This window comes from Zalophus californianus, chromosome 10 (genome assembly GCF_009762305.2).
Source record: "Zalophus californianus isolate mZalCal1 chromosome 10, mZalCal1.pri.v2, whole genome shotgun sequence".
In the NCBI taxonomy this organism is placed as follows: domain Eukaryota; kingdom Metazoa; phylum Chordata; class Mammalia; order Carnivora; family Otariidae; genus Zalophus; species Zalophus californianus.
This window is the reverse complement of record NC_045604.1, coordinates 69,604,698-69,626,996: the sequence shown is the minus strand read 5'-3', so window position 1 is coordinate 69,626,996 and position 22,299 is coordinate 69,604,698. Positions and strand designations below refer to the sequence as shown.

Here is a 22,299-nt window from a genome sequence, read left to right as displayed (position 1 = left end):
GATCCTAGGGTCCTGGGATCAAGCCCCTCATTAGGCTCCCTGCTCAGTGGGGAGTCCGCTTCTCCCTCTCCCTCTGCCATTCACTGGGCAGTGCTCTCTGTCTGCCTCTCTCTATTTCTCTTTCAAATAAAATCTTTATTTTTTCCCTTTTAAAGATTTTATTTATTTGACAGCGAGAGAGGGAACACAAGCAGGGGGAGTGGGAGAGGGAGAAGCAGGCTTCCTGCTGAGCAGGGAGCCCGATGCGGGGCTCGATCCCAGGACCCTGAGATCATGACCTGAGCTGAAGGCAGACGTTCAACCAACTGAGCCACCCAGGCGCCTAAATAAAATCTTTAAAAAATAAAGTAAAAGTGAGGCACTAGAGAAAGCTGCATGCAAGCCGGCCTTTTTGAGTGGTATACTCAGTGTTCATGCTGCCAGTGGGCTTTCTTTGTGGAGTCTTTTTTCTGGGGTGAATTGCTTCCCCTTGAGAGGGATGCTCTAAGTCCCCCCTTTTTGTGGGGGCTGGCTATTGGATTCTGGAGCTGAACAGATAAGGGAATTTGGGGTTTCCCAGGTGCCCATGCACACTTTCATCTAGTTCCTCAATTTTCAGTCTTAGTCCCTGTAATGTCTTGCCCTGTACCTGATTTCCCTAAATCGGAGCCTTTGATTTTCATTCTTCCAGAGATTGTCTCCGATGTCCTACAGGAGTGTGTGAGGAGGAGTTGTGTGACTGTGCTGGATGTGAGGACAGGGCCCTGAAGGCCTGCCTGCCCCTCACATGCTGCTCAAACAATTCTTGTCATTTAGCATCATGCCCTCTGTCTTCCCTCAGTAGGGAGGTATGGTTGGTTATTGCCAAGAAGTCCTGCATGTATGTGGGAGGAAGACTGCCCCTTGTATGTATAGAGCTAGGCCTGGTTTGCAAAGGTAAGAGAATTCTGAGAAGAAATCTGTGAAGGAAAAGGAGATGTGAGCGTGCAGTTTAGCGGAGGTCTGATGTGATTACTGTAAAATATATGATTTGGAGGTGGCAGCGTTGCGAAAGAGTTCTTTCTTTTTTTGTGAAAATTCATTCAGGATGCCTGTAATACCCTGAGATCACTCAGTGAATAAAAATCCTATGCATATGTGTAACTTCTTGGAGCACATTTTCCCAGTGGGTCAGGCTTGCCCGTACTGATGTAGCTGAAGGGCTGGAGTCTTGGGGTAGATGTAGCTGGTGTTTTTCCTTCTTGTGTGACTCTTGGTTTGTTGCTGGATCTTCCTGAGGACTGTTTGTTCTTCTTAGAGGGGACAGTTGATCCCCATTCTGGTAGTGGACTATTCTATGATCATAATGTTTTGGAGAACAAAAGGAGAGTAAAGGGCAGCGGTACACACATGTCCAAGAAAAGTTGTGTCTGAGCAGACAGGGAAAGATATCTCTGCTGTGTGTAGCTCAGTACAGCTGCCCTTCTAGAAGGAGAGTTGACAGAAATACAGATGCATTCATTCAGTGAGTACTTTGTGCTAACTATTATTCTAGCAGCTGGAGGTTCACCAGTGAACAAAGCAGACAGAATCCCTCCGCTCATGGAGCTTACATTTTATTTCAACAGGGAGAGATAAAAGGTGAAAAAAGTAAAATATAGAATGTTCCAGATGGTGATAAGTACTGTGGTGAAATAGCAGGTGAGAAAGGGCAGTGAGGGGCAGGGGGAGGGTTGTAATTTTAACAAAGTGTTGCCAGAGAGTGTCCCATTTTAGAGGATGACTTTTGAGCAAGACCTCAAGAAAGGGAGAGCACAAACCGTGTACCTGGAGGAAGGTGATTCTAGGTAGAGGGAGAAAAGTGAGAAAGGCAGCATGGCTGGAACAGAGGGCTGGAAGGGAGAGTAGTGGGACATAGCTCCGAGAGGTGGGTTCGATATTTCTTAACGGGGTTAAAAAAGCCATTGCATTTTCTGCTTTGGTCTCTCTCTCTCTCTCTCTCTCAAGTTGTCAGTGTATGGATGGCACCTAGAGCCCTGAGCCCTGAGTTTGCCAGAGAGTGTGTGCAGATGGAGAAAAGGAGTTAGGTGACACTCCACCGTCGAGACTTCAGGGATGGGAGATGAGTAAGGAAGAAACCAGTCGAGTGTGGCGTCTTGGAAACCAAACGAAGAAACTGTTTAGGAAGGATGGAATGATTAGCTGTCAAACGCTGCTAATAGGTGAAGTAGGGTGGGGGCTGACAGTCAATTAAGTTTACCAGCATAGAGATTATTGGTGATCCTGAGTGGTGGTTAGTGGGAAATTGTAAAAGTATATTGAAACGACTTTCAAATTTAGCTTTAAATAATTCAAAGCCTTTAAAAAAATTTTTTTTAAATATATTTATTTAAGAGAGAGAGTGAGAGAGAGAGAGCAACAAGCAGGGGGAGTAGGAGAGGGAGAAGCAGGCTCCCCGCTGAGCAGGGAGCCCGATGCAGGGCTTGATCCCAGGACCCTGGGATCATGACCTGAGCCGAAGGCAGACGCTTAACCGACTGAGCCACCCAGGCGCCCCAACTCAAAGTCTTTTGAGAAGGGACTGTGTCTTTGTCTTATTTGTATCTCTTGGCTTAAGATAGTGGTTTGCAGGTCTGCTCTTGATAAATATGTGTTGAGTTGAAATGATTCTAGCTATTAAAAAATATGTGCAGGACTCAGACTTTGCTGGCTTTATGCACTTGAACCATGGCACTCACATCATCTTTTGGGGATCCTGTCTTTTATTAAGGAAGCTGCTACTTGAATTTATAGTGACAGCCACTAGCTGCCTCTGCATTGGTTTTACCTTTTTGACCTCTCACTTTTGATAAAGAAGTAGATAATTTTTTAAAAAAATCAGATAAAGACATTCTTTCTGATTTATTAAGTGTACAGGAACAAGCTATGACTTAAATGTTTAGCACCACTATTATTGAATGTTGAGGCTGAGTTTATTGGCTAAAATCTCCCATTATGAATGTTAATATCTATTTCTTATTTTATTTATAGGTTTTTTTTAAAGTATGATTAACATAGTGTTACATTAGTTTCAGGTGTTGTACTATTGTTGTTAGATTTTGCTTTATGTGTTTTGAACCATAGTTTGAATGCATACAAATTTAGAGTTATATATTCCTTAAGGGTTGGCCTTTTTATTGTTGTGAAATCTCTCTCTTTGTAACTGATGTTTTTTGCTTTAAAATCTAATTTGATATTGGTAATGCTGTCCCAAATTTCTTTTGTTAATATTTGTGTGACTTACGTGGTTTCTAATCTTTTATTTTCAACTTTTCTATATTCTTATATTTAAATTATTTCTTTTATAAGCCATGGTTAGTTTTTTTAAAAATCCAGATTGTCTCCTTTTAATTGGCATAGTTTATTTATATTTAACATAATTACAGATCATGACCTGAGCTGAAGGCAGATGGTTAACCATCTGAGCCACCCAGGTACCCCAAAGTAGGGATTTTCTTATGAGAAATGGATATGACCTAAAGTTATTAGGTCGGTCACATAGAGTATGGTGTATATTAAGTATAAATTCTGGATCTTTTGCATATATATTCATTTTTCACTTATTAAGATGACTTTATTAATTACTGCAGACATTTCTAGGATTTTCTTTGTGTTTTGAATTACATAGCTTTTATCCATCTTAGTTTATGCCCCATTCCCCATGTGACAAAGATGATTGGATGGATTGGTGGCCAAGTTCACTGCAGGGGAAGAAGATGAACATAACTAGCTGAGGAACAAACTCAAGGTCTTGGCAGATAACAACGCTGCCCAGCAGAAACATGCCAGGTAGACTCAGCTCCGTGTGTCCATGTATGCATGCCCCAACACAAAGATGCTTAGCATTCAGCTCTCATCAGCAAGCTAAGTATGCAGACATTTTGAACCTGTGTCCCTGGTACTTTTGCTGGGGGCACAGAAAGCAGAGGCCCGTAGGTGTGCCTGTGCTGGAACCCTCTTCCCCCTTACCTGGAGTTCCCAGCAGTGCGGCCAGGACTTGCCCTCAAGGCAACCTCTGCTGTTTGCTGGTGTGGAAATAGCAGTGTTAGGCCTGGCGCTGTGTTCTAAAGTAGAGGTCGGGCTGGGGTGAGGCCAGTGGCAGACATGCCTTGTTGGAGATCCAGCAATGGAGGGAACAGGATTGAAGGAATATCAGACTTGTACCTTGGTTCTTTGAAATTTCATTTGCTTTGGAATGTAAAGTTCTGTGACACTACATGGGGCTGTGTTGGAGATGCTTTAAAGATAAAAACATTTCCACGGTGAAGAAAGATGGGCGAATAAGAGCGTCCCCGGCCACGTTCCCACACGCGCAGTTGTCATTATACGTTCTCTTTACATATGAGCACACTGCATGGATCCTTTGTAGTTTGGCTTTCTCATTAGGTGGTCCTGTGAAGTTCATTTGGATAAAGTAAAACCCTTTAAAGAGAAAATCCTTTTGAAACATTGTGAGAGAAAACTCATAAGCAGAAAAATCCAATAACTTTTTTTTAACTTTTTTTTTTTAAGATTTTTATTTATTTGACAGAGAGAGACAGAACACAAGCAGGGGGAGTCAGAGAGGGAGAAGCAGGCTTCCAGGGAGCCCGATGTTGGGGCTTGATCCCAGGACCCTGAGATCACGACCTGAGCCGAAGGCAGACGCTTAACGACTGAGCCAGCCAGGCGCCCCTAAAAATTATTTTTAATAAACCACGTTTTTCCAAAGTCACTGTTTTGGTCTTGTAGCTTCAAAGCTGAGAATAGGTCTTCTTCCCAGCTTTGTGGGATCTTGGGATTTCATTTGTAAGCTTCTGCATCTTGTTTTGGATTATGGACTGATTCCGACCTGTGTTAAAGACATTATGAGTCTGACATGTGATCTGCCATTTTTTAAAACTTATTTGATAGAAAGAGAGAACAGAAGGGAGAGGGAGAAGCAGGCTCCCCATGGAGCAGGGAACCCGATGCGGGGCTCCATCCCAGGACCCTGGGATCATGACCTGAGCCGAAGGCAGAGGCTTCACAGACGGAACCCCTCAGGCGTTGCTAACCTTCCTGTTCATCCGATCCATGAGAACCTGAAAATCAGAAGTGAAACATCTCTGTAAGTCCAGGCCCTGAAGAGAATACCACTGATGTTGAGCAGACTGGCAGCGTGTCTAGTTCAGTTAGCTCATCATGCTGGAGCCCCATTAGGAAGTTCCATGAATGACTTCTGTTCAGTGCTTACTGATTCTCAGTCCTCTTCACGTGCGTTGTTCTGCACATTTCAGTAACCGTTCTGCGCAGATCAATCACGAGACATGTTATTGTCAAAGTCATATAAGAGATACGTTTAGTGCAGGAAAATAAGAAAATACAGATGAGCCAAAACTGATGTAATGTCCCACTGCTCAGAGATAGCGCTGTTCTATCTAGATCCCTCTAGAGTCCTCTTGGCACAAACATATCTTTATCTGGTCCTGATCCATGTGGCCCACATGTGTGTCTCCCACAGTTGTTTGGAAGAGCTGCTGGTTTCAGGAGCACAGCTCCGTGTAAGAAGTGTGGCACAGAGGGAGTGGTACTAGGGGGTCCTGCCTGTCTGCTGCCTGTCCTGGGGACCTGTCCTCCAGGGCTTGGGCTCCCATGAGTATCACGTGCTTCTGACCAGAGCCTCGAGTCTGGTTTGTTCGCCTTCGTGTTGACTCTTACGGAAAATTAGGTGGAATGATGGGTTTTAACTGCTGCCTGGAGGCTTTCCCGTCCAGGGCTTCTCTCTCTGGATGTGAGGGACACGGTGCCAGGACAGTACAGTCGTGGTCTGTATGGAGGGCTTTCTGCATCTTATGCTGAACCTCAGCAAATGCTGTGTGTGCCATTCCTTAGACACTCGGAACCATTGTCGTTGCACTTGGCAGGAGACGAATGGCAGCTTGAGCAAGGTCAGTAGCTGGTGAGTGGTGGTGAGGGGGATTTGGCCCCGGAGGCCACTCTAGAGCTAGTCTTCTCTTCTGCCCACCTCTGGCGATGGGGGGCAAGTGGGCCACCTGACTCGGTCTGTGCTCTGCCTGTTCACAGAACACACATCCTCCCATCTTACTGTTTGATTTTGACCATAAAGGGCCTTTGATATGTTGCACAACCCAGACCCTGTGTTGGGTGGGGTGTGCCAACTGTAGAATAAAAATAAATAAAGTGCCTGCAGGAATGTGTAACCATGGGCAACCTCATGCACAGATAGCATGATGGCCGAGCAGGAAGCTCTCACCTGGAGCCACCAGGTGACTCATTCAGCTTCCATCTCCTCCCACCAAAGTTATCTCTGCGCTCCGGCAGGGGTGGCCCATGTGCTCTGTGGTCTCTGTGTCGGTGGAAGGCTGTCTGTTCAGCCTCTGGCCATACCTGCTCCTGCCCCTGTGCTGACTCAAGTGTCCGTCATCTGAAGCTCACGATGGATGTGTAAGTAGGGGCATGTGGGGGAGTCACTGGAGGGTGCTGTTAACCTTGGCTGTGGGTTTGTGTAGGGGCCAGATTTCTGCATTTTTGCGTAGAGCATATAAGGTAGAGATTTTTATGGCTGACACTGGCCTGACTTCTGTCATTTTTAGTGTAAACTTCTTGATGTTATTTGTTTTATGGGTAATAATACCTATGTGTGAATGTGGGCATCATGGCCTGAAGTCGTGTCTGCTGCTGGAGAAGCACAGAAGTATGTCTTCTCGGGAGGCTGGTGCTCTGCATTTTGTAAAGAGGTTAATTTGAAATGAGGAAACGTCCATCCCGACCCTTCTGGTGCCTTTGTCTTGGTCATTTCTTTATGGCATTGAAGGCTCTGTAAGAAGACAGGACTCTTGGAGCACGTTGCTTTGTTAGGAAGCCGGCTCTCCTTCCTTCTCCGTAGGGGCTGGCTCGTCCTGTGAGTGACACCCAGATGCTGGGCAGAACCCCATCCGAAGGCTGGCCATGTTGCTCTGGTGTGGGTGATGATCTTCTCACTCGGTGGAAAAGAGCTCCGGCCCCACAGTATGGGTCTAGACCCATACTCCCTCCCATTGGGAGAGTGCAGGTGTGTGTGTGGGGGGGTGCCGGTCTTTGTCAGCTGTGCCATGTTGTGCACCTGGGGGGGAACCTGTGTTACTGCGGGAGCTTGAGGATGGTGCCCACATTCACATGTAGGTATTATTACCCATAAAACAAATAACATCAAGAAGTTTACACTAAAAATGACAGGAGTCAGGCCAATGTCAGCCATGAAAATCTCTACCTTATATGCTCTATGCAAAAATGCAGAAATTTAAACCCCCAGCCAAGGCTAACAGCACCCTGCACGACCCAGGGGGCCGTTGCCAGGTGGCTAGAGAAGCAAGCCGTGGTGCCTGTAGCCAGCAGTAGCACCCACAGAGGAGAGATGGACTGCTGATGAGAGCAGAGCCTGCACAGATGTCAGAACAGGTGCCCAGCGAAGGAAGCCAGATAAAGGGCGCACATGGCCCCCTGTGTGGTCCCATTTACGCAGAGTTCTAGAAAACGCCTCCTAGCCGCTAGTGGCAGTGGAGGTGGGGGCACAAGGGAACTTTGGGGTGACAAGCATTTATTGTCTTGCTTTTGGCAGCGGTTTCGCGGGTGTGGACGTATCCTAGAAGTCATTACGGTCTGTGCGCTAACGATGTGTGGTGTGGTGCATCACACTTCGGGAAAGCTGTTTCTAACAAAGCAGTTTACATGCCTTCCTCTAAGGGCACTAGACTTTTAGGACTGGAGGAGAAGGGCTGGGGCAGAGCCATGACAGGTGTGGGCTCCTGCTGACGGCCACTGTCCCTCGGGTCTTGGTGAGGACCAGGCTCTGGGACGGGCAGGGGGATGCTTGGTCATGTGTCATGGGTGTTCTTGCCTGGCCTGGCTGCTGGCCCTCGGGTGTGCGCTGGTGACAGCATGGCAGAGTCTGAGCTCAGGACGCCCCTCCCCGTCGGTTTTGTGAAGGTGAGTGATACTGACATGGTGCCGTTTCTAGTATAAATTGTTACTTGTCTTGTCCAAATAGCTGTCAGTTAAATTTGTCTATTTCATGAGTTAATGTGTTGTTTAGGGTTCTATAATCTCACAGGGTAAGTTTTTTTTTTTTTAAGATTTTATTTATTTGACAGAGAGAGAGAAAGCGAGAGAGGGAACACAAGCAGGGGGAGTGGGAGAGGGAGCCCGATGTGGGGCTCAATCCCAGGACCCTGGGATCATGACCTGAGCCGAAGGCAGACACTTAATGACCCAGCCACCCAGGCACCCCTTACGGGTGTATTTAAGAGATGTTGTGGGATGGCTTGAAGCTTGACCTACTTTTAAATTTCTATTTTATTTTTGTTTACTTTTTAAGTAAGCTCTTCACCCCAGTGTGGAGCTTGAACTCAAGACCTGAAGGTGAAGAATCACATGCTCTCCCAGCTGAGCCACCAGGCGCCCTGGGGGCTGTCTTCTCACTTTGCAGAAATCACTTTAGGCATTTGTTCCTTTTGGTTAGTTTAGTTAAAATTACCTCATGTGGGGCGCCTGGCTGGCTCAGTCACTGGAGCGTGCCACTCTTCATCTTGGGTCCTCAGTAAGATAAAGAAAGCAAGCTTAAAATTAACTGATGTGGTGTGCGAGTCCACTCAGCAGAGTGTGCACACCTTTGCAGTTTGCTGACGGCAAGCAGATAGCCGTTTGTCAAGTATTTTTAAGGGTGGAGACCATTTTCATTAACTCTGAGTAGAAAGTCCCAGGGGAGGCCTGAGAGTATTTAGGACCAGAGAGAGGCACTCAGCAGGGAGAGAGGTGCACGCAGCTGTAGACAGCGGTATTGCCAGGGGTGGAGGAGATGGCCGAGAGCACTGTGCGCGTCAGTCCGGCCGTATCACAGCATGACCAGCCGGTGACCGGAGTAGCTCTTACCGTGGCCCGAGCACCAGTGACCGTCTGCGGGGACTGTCCTTGCTGCACAGCTGCCCGGAGGTGAGGGAGCGGGTGGCCTTGGGGTCCCATGGGCCCCGGGCCCCAGCACTGACTGGCCGTGCACGTTCGAGTCACGTGTCAGAACCCTGAAGGCTGTCCTGGGCCGAGTGCGCTGGGGAGGAAATGAGCCGCGGTAGGTACTTGTCGCTGCTCCCATTCTCGCGCTTCAGTCACAGAAGCTGCCTGAGGGAGGTGGCTTACCTCCGTCCTGCAGCAAGTGGTGGGGTGAGGTTGTCCCGGAGCAGTGGCCCGAGGGTCTGTCCGCACTGTGAGCCGCCTGGGTGGAGGGACAGACGGCAAATCCTGGGACACTGGCCGCTTCGGCGTGGTGGCCTCCCTGAGGTCACTGAGTAGCCCGGCCCAGCGGCCCGGCAAGGACAGGGGAGCTGCACGGGGGGCAGGGTTAGAGCGAGGCAAGGACGAGCTGACCACCGGGCCGCCTCCTTGGCCCTTCCTGCCTGTCAGCCAGCTTTCCCATTTAATAATAAGAGCTGACAGCTTCCTTCTTTTCTTTCTTTCTTTCTGGAGTGAGTGAGTGAGTGCGTGCGCACACAAGAGGTGGGGGGGTGCCCAAGGGGGAGAATCTCGTGCACACGCGCACACACACAAGCAGGAGGGGCCGAGGGGGGAGAATCTCCTGCACACACGCGCGCACACAAGCAGGAGGGGCCAAGGGGGAGAATCTCCTGCACACACGCGCGCACACAAGCAGGAGGGGCCAAGGGGGAGAATCTCCTGCACACGTGCACACACACAAGCGGGGCGGGGCCGAGGGGGAGAATCTCACACACGGGAGCGCACAAGCAGGAGGGGCCGAGGAAGTGGCAGAGGGGGAGAATCTCACACACACACACATGTGCACGCACACAAGCAGGAGGGGCCAAGGGGGAGAAACTCGTGCACACACATGCACAAGTGGGAGGGACTGAAGGGGAGAATCTCATGCACACACGTGCACGCACAAGCAGGAGGGGACGAGGGAAGGGCTGAGGGGGACAATCTCCTGCACACAAGAGGGAGGGGCCGAGGGAGGGGCAGAGGGGGAGAGTCTCAGGCAGACTCCCTGTTGAGCACAGAGCCGGATGCAGGGCTTGGCGTGGGGCTGGATCTCAGGGCCCTGAGATCATGCCCTGAACCAACATCCAGAGTCGGTCGCTTAACTGGCTGAGCCACCTAGGCGCCCCCAAGAGATGACCGCTTTAAAGTGGGAACACTGTCCCTGACTCCAATCCCAGGTCTGCCTGCTGTGGCGGCCCACTCTCCTGTGTCTTCCGTCTTCCAGGCCAGGCCACCCCACCTTACTCTGTCACTCTGCTTTTACTTCATACAAGAGGCCGCATCGGCCTCTCCCCAAACTCTGGTGAGGCCCTCTGGTGTTGTCCCGGGTCGGGGGCCTGGCTGGGCTTTGCTTTCCGACGTTCATCCTCCCGCCTGCATTTTCATCAGCGTATCACAGGCCCCAGCACCAGAAGTATTTAACTTGCCTCTCCTCTGTCTCCTCGTCTCGGGAAGGGGGATGTTGAGCCGCTGTGTATGGCAAGCACACCGTCGTAACCTGTTTTACCTGTAAGCAGACAACCGTGTCACGTACTCTGGGAACCAACGAGTGCACTTGTCTGGAGAGGGGAGCCCAGGGGCTGGAGCAGGGCACGAAAGGTCACTCCTCTTTCTCCTTTCTGCTCTTTATTTTTATTGTTCCTTCCCAGAGATTCTGTAACTCTTCAGTTTTCTACAGAATTTTTAAAAACGCAGAGCAGAAACCAAATCCCCACACCTCTCCTGGCGTTGTTGCAGGAGCACTGTGGTCTAGAGTGAGGCCCTGACTTGCTCCCACCGCCAGTGCATGTGGGCCTGAGAGGCGTGCTGCTTCTCTTGTCTCTGGTTCTGCAGGCGAGGACCTCTGGCACGGCCACAGGACTAGCAGAAGGTCCTGCAGAAAATGGGGAGGAACATGCTGGTTAGGCAGAGCAGAGCGCTAATCAGGACCCAGGTCCAAGCTGGAGCTGCCCTCCGTGGGCGTCTTGATGTGAGCAGGGCACGCAGAGGACGAAGCCAGCGTTGGCCACTATTTGCACAATGATGAGGTCTTCTGGCTTTCCTTATACCTTGAGGAGTTTGAGGAAAGACACGTGGGAGAAGGTGCTCACAGCCCCTTCTTCCTACCTACCTGACCCAAGGCGGGACTTGGTGCTTTTGGGGTCGGGGTATCCTGACCAGCTCTCTGCTGAAACAGCTGTGGTGGCCAGGTACATGCCACACACTTGGGGTCTGCCTCTAAGTGACGGCAGAGGTGAGTGAGGTGTGTGCGAGGCCCGGGTGAGACAGGCTGGCCGTGAAGGGGTCGCCGTGGAGGTGAGTGATGGGAGCCTTGGGTTCATACATTGTTCTCTCCACTTTTATATAAGCAAACATTTCTCAGGATCAAAATGTGTTCAAGAACTGACCAGACTAAACATACAGAGGAAAATCCAATGAGCAGACTACCAGGGAGGATCTCTCACTCTGAGGTCAAATTTGGGGAAATTTGGGGCTTTCTTTGTCAGCTCCCAGGGCTGGGGGCACACATCGCAGCCTCGGACCAGGGGTGCTTCTGCACTGGGCCGGGTGACCCACATCCCAGCCTTGGACCAGAGGTGCTTCTGCACTGGGCCGGGTGACATGCATCCCAGCCTTGGACCAGGGATGCTTCTGCACTGGGCTGGGTGACACGCATCCCAGCCTCGAACCGGGGTGCTTCTGCTCTGGGCCGGGTGACACGCATCCCAGCCTCGGACCAGGGGTGCTTATGCACTGGGCCGGGTGACCTGGAAGCAGGGACCCAGAGCCAGAGTCACCCCAGGAGCACAGCTTCAGATTGGGTGTGGATGGTTCTGGTGTCTGGCAGAAGGCAGAAGGCAGTTCATCCAAACCCACAGCGACTTCTGCAGAAAACGTTCTAACAGCGGCCAGTCCACAGCAATGGGTGGCCAGACACGCGAGTGCGGGCCACCGGAAGCAGACACCAGAGTAAGCCTTGGCAAAGCTCCAGACATGGGGTGTCGGACAGCCTATAAACGTAAGCTCTCTCCAGCGCGGCATTCAGGGCTCGCTGACAGGTTCTCTAGACAACAGTAGAGGGAGCGGTGAGGTAGTGACCTCAGGCAGCCAGAGAGATCTTCCAGGGCCCTTGCCGTGTTCCAGTCCACGCTGGCTGCCCAGCTCCCCAGCCCCGGTCGCACCCCTGCAAGAGCCCCTGCAGCGCGGCCGCTGTGCCCAAGGAACTGCACTTCTAATCCATGTAATTTTGATGACATTTAAATAGCACATGTAGCTAGTGGCCACCATAGAGGATGGTTTAAGAAATAAGATCTACAACAGCCAAAATAAAAAATCCCACAGATGGATTGAATGATGAGTCCATTAGAGGATGAGCCAGAAGGAAGTTTCCACAGGGCAGCAGGAAGAACAGGAGGTGATTCCGAAGCCTTCACAAAGATGGCGTGCGGTGGACTCAGGAAGAAATGGCCTTCGAGGAGCAGCCATTGGCCCGGCAGTTTGCGGGGACGGGCAGATGGCGAGTGGGGCTGTGTGCACCATCCCAAAGGGGACTCCACGCCGACAGGGGACGGCCTGACGTGCTCGTGGTCAGTGTGGGTAGATAAGAACTGATAAATACGTAGGTGACCGCAGTCATCTTTGGGCTTCAGAATACATCCACACAGGGAATTCGCGTCTGTGCAGCAATAGTTTGCCGGCCGCATGCTGCCAGGCTGCCTTGAGGTCCTAGAAGCGCCCAGAAGGAGAGGGCCAGGGCATCAGCAGACTTGAGACTCTGCTCACTAAGGACACCTGCTACAGTCTCTATGGCAACAGAGCTCCTATCCTGATCTGCTTATGTACATAGTATACGAGGGCCTGAGCTAGTAGGGTGTAGGTATTGCAAAGGGACAAGTCTGGACATAGGAGTGACTCTGCCAGGGGCAGGGCTTATGGCATCTGTGGCACTGAGCACAGTGCCGAGGTCAGGGTCAGGAGGTGGGGGTCGGGTACAAGGGGCTGGTTCACTGTCTCTGTGCCAGGCACTGCTGAGGACACAACCAAGGAATCAGACTGGGGTGGGGGGCTCAGAGCAGGCACGTTAACGATGATTCATTTCAGATGCAGAAAATAGACCAGAGGAAAGAAGGAGCCCATGGGGCTTCCTTGACCCGTCAACCATGAGGCCCACCTGTCACCTCAGCTGACCAGAGACTACCTGAATTGCTTAGGAAAGACAGTGTGGGGACGTTGGTGTGTGGTCCCCGACATTCCCTCCAGACCGACGGGAACGCGAGAGGCCAGGGGGGCCAGCTCGTCAACCTGAGCGTGCAAAGCTGCTGCAGGACAGAAACCTGAGGGCTTTTCTGGAATGCTGAGTGGACTTAACTGCTAAGCCCTGAGAGGCATGATCTTTGTGTCAGAACAACCAGGGACAGAACGTGAAGGATAATGCAGTAGGTGCCTGAATTGCTGAGTGAAAAATCACAACTCTTACTCAAGGATGCTTGACTGAGGAGGTTGAAAGGAGCGTCCTTGTGGGGTGAGGGCGCAGATTAAGGCTGTAGGTAGTGGGGCAGATGGAGAGGTCTAATTGACATTTCGCCTGGGTGGAGTGCCAGTTAGATGACTCATCCAGAGGATTTCTAGGAGATAAGAGGTCTCACTAGGTGGAGAAGCAATGCTTCTGGTATCAGATAATCAGGTGATTCAGGGCAAACCTGCTGTTGAGAATAGCTAGAAATGTTGAGAACTATTTTTTATTTTTATTTATTTTTTTAGAGAGAGAGTGGGGAGAGAGAATTTTTTTAAAAATCTGATTGGGGGCGCCTGGGTGGCTCAGTCGTTAAGCGTCTGCCTTCGGCTCAGGTCATGATCCCAGGGTCCTGGGATCGAGCCCTGCATTGGGCTCCCTGCTTGGCGGGAAGCCTGCTTCTCCCCTCTCCCACTCCCCTGCTTGTGTTCCCTCTCTCACTGTGTCTCTCTCTGTCAAATAAATAAATAAAAGCTTTAAAAAAACAAATCTGATTGAAGGTGGGGTGCTTGTGTGGCTTGGTCAGTTGAGCGTCCAACTCTTGGTTTCGGATCAGGGCGGGATCTCAGGGTCCTGAGGTTGAGCCCCACGTCGGGCCCTGCACTCAGCGTGGAGTCTGCTTGTCCCTCTCCCTCCCCCCGCTTGCACATGTGCTGTCATTCCCCACCTTCAAATAAATAAAATATTTTAAAAAAAGAAAAGGCTTTGCAGAGCTAACCAGTCAGGAAGGAGTGGCACCATTCAGGGAGGAGGGAACCCAGGTGGGCGAGCTGGAAGGCATGGCCAGCTCTTGGGCTCCAGCTGCCAGGGCCTGCCCAGGAGGGAGGTGCCCCACCCTCCGAGGAGGTGCAGTCTGGAAGAACACAGGCCCTCCACGCATCTGCAGCCCAGTGCGGCGGCTCTCCGTTCCTGACACTGGGTTAAGGTGGTGGGGTTCCTGGTGCCCCAGCGTCCTGCCATGTCAAGTGCATATGCTCTGGAGAAGAGTGTGTCGTCCTAGGGCTGCCCGCATAGAAGGATTTCCACACACAGTGTCTGGTCCTCTGTGCAGAATAGCCAGATACTGAATGAAAAGTAACCATGTGCTCAGGGATATAAGACAGTATGATTTTAAAAAATGAGAGAGAAAACCACAGGGATCCAGATAATGCAGTTCATGGACACCTTGTTGGTGAGACTCTCAGGGCTGTGGCAGGGGGTGCCAGAGAGCGAGGGAGTGTTCGTAGGCTGACAGGGCCGTGCCAGGTATGAGCAGAAAAGAAAGTAGTGTATTGTAATCCACCGGATGGAGTAACAGTCCGAGAGTCTACACACATATAACTAAAGGCAGGTGGCGAGAACATGTTGCCTTTTTTTTTTTTAAAGATTTTATTTGAGAGAGAGCGCAGAGGGGAGAGGGAGAAGCAAGCTCCCCACTGAGCAGGGAGCCCGATGTGGGGCTCAATCCCAGGACCCTGGGACCATGACCTGAGCTGAAGGCAGACCCTTCGCCAACTGAGCCACCCAGGCGCCCCAACGTGTTCCTTACAGTGGAATACCAGCGAGGAAATACGACCGAATGAAGGGGTTAGAAAATCATCGGGTGGTAACAGAATTTGCATGTAATCTCAGAGTGTCTCCCCACAAATTACCTATTAATTACAAAAGAAAAATAATAGAGTGGAAAAAGTTGGCGGGCACTTGGTTTGCTACCGCTATTGGGACCAACCAACCTCAATGTTCTTGGGGTGACTTAGCATCCTTTCTGTGACATTCCTGCCAAAAAATGCCCACTGTGAATGGTACAGTGAGGAAACCGTGAACTGTTGTGTAGAGTACCTGGCCTAGATCTTGGAAACGTCATGTCAGTGAGAATGAGGACTGAGGAGCTGCCCTGGTGAAAGGAGGCAGGAAATACGGGACCGTCTTAGAAAAGAAAAACAACTCTAAACGCCATTGCTGGGACAGTGAAGCAGATCTTTGTCCTTTGGGTCAGCAGCTGGTGTCACGTCAGTGTTGGGGTCCTGCTGCCCTTGGTGGTGGTGTGTCAGGGCGCAGCGCCCTGTGAGTGACGGGGACTGGGACGCGCTCTGGCCCTGGGTGCTAGCAGTGGGGAAGTCGCCGTCAGCCAGCTTGAGAGCCCGTGGGGCTGCACACAGGTAGGTGCCTCGCCGCCTTCCATGGAGCAGGCCACGTTCCCCAGGGCCCAGGGAGTCAGGCCTCTCTTCCAGACCCTGCTTTCCGTTCCCGCAGACACACCATGCAGTCGAGTTGCTGGATCATACGGTCATTCTGTTCTGTTGTTTAGGAACTGCCATACTGGGGTCTGGTTCCTTAGCGGCTGTCCCATTTTACATTCCCGGCAGAAGTGTACAAGGGTTCCACAGAAGCAGGTTTCCAACCCAGAGAGAACATCTCTGGAGAATGAAGGTGATGAAGACAGCCCCAGCTGCCAGCAGCCGCCCCTTCCTGAAGGAGACTGCTAAGAGTGTTCTTCAAGGGGCGCCTGAGTGGCTCAGTTGGTTAAGCGACTGCCGAGGCCCAGGTCATGATCCTGGAGTCCTGGGATCGAGTCCCGCATTGGACTCCCTGCTCAGCGGTGAGTCTGCTTCTCCCTCTGACCTTCCCCCCTCTCATGTACTCTCTCTCTCTCATTCTCTCTCTCAAATAAATAAACAAAATCTATTAAAAAAAAAAAAAAAGAGTGTTGAAGCAGAAAGAACCAGCTGTCAGCCGGAGACTCCCCGATGCACATATGCGGGTAACTCTAGGTGCCCATCCATGGGACAAAACCATACTAACAGGGTCCTGGGGAGTGTAAGACATTTAGAGTTAAAACACAGGAGACTGACAGCACGTGAGTGTGCAAGCGAAGTGAACGGAAGTAATTCTGACCTTGTGTTGCCGGGGAGGAGGGACTTTGATACGTCAGGGCACCTGCTGTGATCTTCACGGGAACCACTGAAAGCATCGTAAAAGGATTATTTTGTTAGAGGAGATGGAAAATAAAAATTATCCCAGAAGAAGGCAAGAAAGAACTAAAGAATGTGGAACAGAAGGACAAACAGAAAGCTAGTGACGAGACGGTGGACGACCCCCTCTCTGTCAGTGATCACACCCGGCGCAGCAGGATCAGATGATGCAATTTGAAGAAAAAATGGTCCAGCTGGATCTTAAAAAGACTGGGTTTTACAGAGGACACACAAGAGTAAAAATAAAATATATCAAGTTAAACGTCAAAAGAAGGAAACCCAATGTTCTGCAAACAGCAACCAAAGAGAAAGAGGCAACGCAGAGGCAGGGCATGTTCGCGGTCAGGCATGCTCGTGTTGGTCCTGTCGAGGTTTTATTCTGAGAACTTTGAAAGGTACAGAGAAGTCGGAAGTTTCTCTACCGGCAGCACCTGGAAAATTGGCTATGTTGGCTGCGCCCATGCGCGCAGTGTATGCGCACGCCTGTGCTCTGGTGCCTGGCTGTCTTGTGGGGACACGGTTTCCCCCACTGGCATTTCCTCTCACCAGTCACGGGCCAGAACTCTGTCGTGTCAGCCAGCAGCGAAGGCCCAGGGCACTCAGTCTTTGTCCCAAGGGCCAGCTTTGCTGTCTAGAAGGTTAAAAAGGTAAACAGATAACCAACTGGCTTTTTCTTTTCTCTCCCCTTTGTCATCTGAACTTGGAGCTCCTGTACATAGTGGGGTTTGCTTTATACTGGAGGCTGTAGAAAATAAAGAAATTGCGTTTTTCTTGCTTTCTGCCTTAAAGATGGACTTTTTATTTTTTTAAGTTTTGTTTATTTAAGTAATCTCTGTACCCAGTGTGGAGTTTGAACTCACCACCCTGAGATCGAGAGTCACATGCTCCACCGACTGAGCTAGCCGGGAGCCCAAAAGATGGACTGTTTGTCCATGTGAAAGGCACACTGGGGCCCTGTCTGGGGAGGGAGGCAGACAGTCCTGCTGGACGTGGGTCCTGCCGCGTGGGGGAAGGGCAGAGGCCAGTGCCTGCAGGGAGCAGAGCTCCAGGGCCACCGCACTCCCCAGCATGCCCAGGCCCCAAGGGCTGGGCCTTCCGTGCCGGGCTGCCTTTTTCCCCTTAATTTGAAGGGTTTTTTCTCGTTTCACCAAATGGGTATTTACAGAAAGTTACCGATAAGTTTAATACTCTTTAAATGAAATGGAGAAACGAAAAAACTGTGTATTTAGCACTTAGCCTGGAATCAGAATTTCAGTAGTGGTTATAGTGGTGACAATATTGGTGGTTTTATTTTTTTAAGTATAGAAGAGGAATAACAGTGTCATTTAAAAATAATGTTTTATGATAGAGGGTGCCTGGCTGGCTCAGTTGGTAGAGTGTGCGACTCTTGATCTCCAGGTCATGAGTTCAAGCCCCATGTTGGGCCTAGAGCTTACTTTAAAAAATAAAGTAAAAATAAAAAAAATTGTGATGTTGCAGGCTCCCGTCATGTTGTCTGCTTCACGTCAGATATACTCTAGATGAGGAGGTATAAACAAACACAGGGCCAGGGACAGGCTGTCCGTGTTGCTGTCCGTGTCCGCATCCCTTCCTGTGAGCCTCTGGGTGGACCCCGTTCCGAAGAACGTGCGCTGCCCTGGCTCGGCCGTCATTCGGCTGGAATTGGTTCGCGGCCTCCAAGGAGGGGTCAGGCTGTGGCGGGTGGGTCAGAAGAGCATATGTGCTGTAGGGCAGTGACTTACTCCTCTCTGGTGTGGGGACGTGGAGCTGGTGGGTAAGTTATGTGGCTGTGTTGCTGGCCACCCCTGCGGCCTCCCTGGCTGCAGTAGGAGGATCACCTGATATTCCTCTGGTTTTCGTGGCCTCAGGTACTGCTCCTCCTGAGGCAGTGGATGCCAAGACTGCCCCGGAGAGTTGGCCCCACTCGGTCGGGCCTCTCTTCCAGCCACGGTGCCTGGCCCAGCCCAGCCCTGCACATCCTGCATGATGGGTGTTCGGGATACTGAGGTACCTGGTCCCAAGTCTTGTCACAGCGTCTTTTCCACTGAGTGTGTGCATGGTTAGGATTGGGGCTTCCAGAAAGTTCTGTCGATCGGGTGACGGTTGTCACTCCTTCTGGGGTCTGAGGATTGCACCGATTCATCCCAGGTCCCCCTGGCACTTGGCACAGGCTGTTGTTCACATGGGTGACAAGTGTTCGGTCCTGTTACCAGAAGTGAGGCTGGAGCCCAAGGTGGGACTGTGTCCCGGGCCTCGTGTACAAATCACTGAGCGCTCGACATGGGTACCGAGCCCCTGTCGTGCCGGAGCTGTCAGAGAACGTTGCTGTAGTTTGTCACTTGGCCTAGGATCTGTGTGTCGCTTTGGGAGGACAGTGTTTGGGGGAGGAGGAGGCGTCAGATCGCACTGCGGTGACGTGGCTGTGGGAGGTGGGGGTGGCGCCTAGACAGGAGAAGAGCACAGCCTCCAGAAAGAGGCCCACAGAGGGATGACGAGGACTGGCGTTGAAAGTTACTCAGAATAAGGTGGATTATTCAGTATTTGGTGCTAACAACCGACTCTCCATTTTGATGCAAGGGAATGAGGTAGATTTATATACCCACCATTTTAGGTAAAGTTCTAAATTTAAAAAGAAACGAACTATTGGAGCATTTGAGGAAAAAGAAAAGAATATATTTTTAATCTTGGAATGAGGAAGGCCTGTCTACTAAGATACAAAAAAATCTATGAAGGGAAAAATTGGTAAGTCTGATTTCATAGAAATGAAAACCTTTGTGTGACCAAAATTAAGCAAAGTTAGAAAAGTGATATTTAGGGAGAAAGTATTTTTCGCATGTGTAACTGGAAGTTAGTAGTAAGAATATTTAAAGGCTTTGGGAGATTCCTGAACACCCCGGTGGAAAATGGACAAAAGTTGTGAGCAGGTAATGGACAGAGAACGGGGTGTAAATGGTGCGTGAACGGCCTCCCGGTCACCTCTCGGGGAGATGCAGACTGAAACCCGGCAGCACGGTCTGGCGAATCTGCCCTGAAGGTGAAGGAAGCAATGAGAAGGCAGCGTGAGGTGTCCCTTTCCTCCTGTCTCATATCCTGTCCTGTGACGGTTCTCAGACGTGTGCACGAGGGTCCTGTTTTAGTTGGGTGCGTAAAAATGCACATCCAGATGATGGTCTGTGTGCTCACCGAGGCATATGTGTAAATGCACCGGGAAGGTCTGGAGAGGCGTCTGGGAAGAGCAGTGGGCGGAGGCAGGACGGACACCGGCCCCTTGTGCTGTCTCCTCTGGAGGGTTTGCGTGTGCGGTTCTGGAGCCAGGGTGTCCAGGTCACTTGGGGAAGGGGGGTGAGCGCCACGTGTTGTTGGGCCACTGCTGACCTCTGCTCTCTGTTCACAGGTGCGGGTCCTGGCGGGAGCCCGTCAACCCCTACTATGTCAGCTCCGGCTACGCCCTCGCCCCGGCCACGAGCGCCAACGACAGTGAGCAGCAGAGCCTGTCCAGCGACGCTGACAGCCTGTCCCTCACCGACAGCAGCGTGTGAGTGCCCGCCCCTCGGCTGCGTCCTGTGCCGGTCCCAGCGGGGGCCTGTCTTCCTAGGAAACGTTGTGCGGGCCCCCAGCTGATGCACAGACAGGCTGCACTGCCCGGAGTATCATGACACGTCCTGACTTTGCTGTAGGCTTCTCTCCTGGGACCTTTGAAAGAGGGAAAACCACTGGGCGGGTGGTGGCGCCAAGGATGCTTGCTGTGCAGGGGTCCCTCTTTGTCAGGGCCCTGCTGTCATTGTTCCAGATCTAGTCTCTATCACATACTCTGCGTAGGCCATGGGACGACAGGAGCCGGAGGGGGGCTGGTACGGCTGGTTCTGTGCCGGCCCCGGTGCCCGGAGGACTCAGGGATAGCCGCTGGGGCTGCTCATGTCCGAGAGGCCTCAGCGACTGTCCAGAGCCCCCTGGAACCTCAGCGTCCCTCAGTGGTCACAGTGGACCTTATTCTTCCGTTGTCTTCTCCAGGGAAGGCCTTCCCCTCGTGGGAAAGTCCTTACTTTCTGACACTTGGCTTTGCTTTTTGGCAGGTGGCTTTTTGGGACCCAAATGCACCAGAAGTTTGATGGTGTAAAACACTCTGTGGTTATATCAGAGCGTGGCCCGACGAGCCTGCCAAGGGCCTTTGGGGTCGTGGCTGCCCATGAACGTCAGACTTACCCCACTTTCAGTCACCTGACTGCCACTGATGGGAGGTCCCTGGCCAAGACGGGGGCCGGGGGCTGGAGGCCGAACCCCGGGCGCCACTGTCAGGGCCAGAGGAAGCCTTTGGCGGGGACAGTGAGCAGGTGTGAGACAGCAGGGGGTGGGAGCAGTAGCTCTCAGCTGGCTGCCCGGCGTTTCTTCCCCAGCCAGCAGCTTGTTTCTTCCTAAACCTTTCTGCAGGGAACAGCTCTTAAAACTGTGCTCCGACTTCCTGTAGCATTTTCAGAGTGTGTGCTCTCCTGTGCTTGTGCCCACGTGTTCCTCCAGCCCCGCCTCGTGGTGTGCGGACCCAGCCAGCATGTGCCATTCGTGGGCCACACCAGCCAGGCCCGCGTCACTGCGCGTCTGGGGCACCTCGTCTTCTCCTCTGCGGGGACCACATGGTGGTGACATCATGAGATGCGTCTGTCCCCATTGTTTCCTCCTCCTTTGCGTCAAACCCTTGAGATAAAATGTTGACGTGTGTGTAGCAGCTTCTTCCTTGAAATGACCGTGGTTTCAGCAGTACCTGCCACGATCCCCACAAGCAGTCAACTGCTTGGGACTGGGCATTTGTAGCATTTGGTTTTCTCTTCCCTGAAACTGGCTACTACAATGAAAATTCGCCAGCACATTTTTTCTTGAAAAGTCTTAATTCTCTCTAAGAAAAGGACATATATTTGCTAAAGGAAAGAACTTAAGTTTTGTTTTGTTTTAAGATTTTATTTGTTTGACAGAGAGAGACAGCGAGAGAGGGAACACAAGCAGGGGGAGTGGGAGAGGGAGAAGCAGGCTTCCCGCTGAGCAGGGAGCCCGATGCGGGGCTCGATCCCAGGACCCCGGGACCATGACCTGAGCTGAAGGCAAACACTTAATAAGACTGAGCCACCCAGGTACCCCAAGAACTTAAGTTTTTAAAATATTTCTTTTCTGATACTCTATTCATCTTGGTTTACACTAAGACCCAGAGATGTAGGAACAGTCGATTTGGAACGTAAGATAGCTGAATTTGTATCAGAGGCAAAAAGTAGGATTGTGTGTTTCAGCTAAATTATTTCTGCTGGGTGCGGCTGCCCTCAGCATGCGAACCGCACAGTAACAGCGGTGGTGTGGCGTACTGGACTTTGGACACGGGTGTCCAAGGACAGCGTCTGATCCACAGAGCCATGCGGAATTTTTAAGTGCTGGTCAGAGCATATGAGAAACAAAAAATCTGGTGGCTTAGGACACCTGAACAGAACCGTAGGAGCATGTAAAGTTCAGATGCATTTGACTCCCTGTTCCTTGACACCTGCCCCCGTAAGTGCCCCTGCCGACTGCTGAGCCAATCACCCTGCACACCCAGCTGGTGCCCTGACAGCCAGGGATACCGAGGCAGTGACAGGAGAGACAGACTGTCCCAACCTCTTTCCCCCTTGCTCTGAACCAGAGCACACCCTTTCCACCTAGATGGGGGCTCTAAGGCGTGAGATTTCAAAGGAGAACGTGACATCCCTGCCTGCCAATGAAGCCACTGAGCTGGTGGGTGTGGGGCTGCCCGGGACATGGGTTAGGACGTGCTGGGCTCCATGTGCTGGCACCATGGGCAGCTGCCTGGCACTTCCTGTGTGGGGTCAGCATTGTGGC

The 22,299-nt window shown here is 51.3% G+C and overlaps 1 protein-coding gene across 3 annotated transcripts in view; it reads left to right on the top strand.

Annotated features, from left to right (window-relative positions):
• AXIN1 (axin 1) overlaps window positions 1-22,299 on the top strand; it is a 55,161-nt gene that overhangs the window by 14,539 nt on the left and 18,323 nt on the right. For all 3 annotated transcript variants that reach the window (XM_027612599.1, XM_027612597.1, XM_027612598.1), the window contains exon 3: window positions 19,841-19,981. In XM_027612599.1, the coding sequence (XP_027468400.1) occupies window positions 19,841-19,981 (141 nt within the window). The remainder of the gene's footprint in view (window positions 1-19,840; window positions 19,982-22,299) is intronic.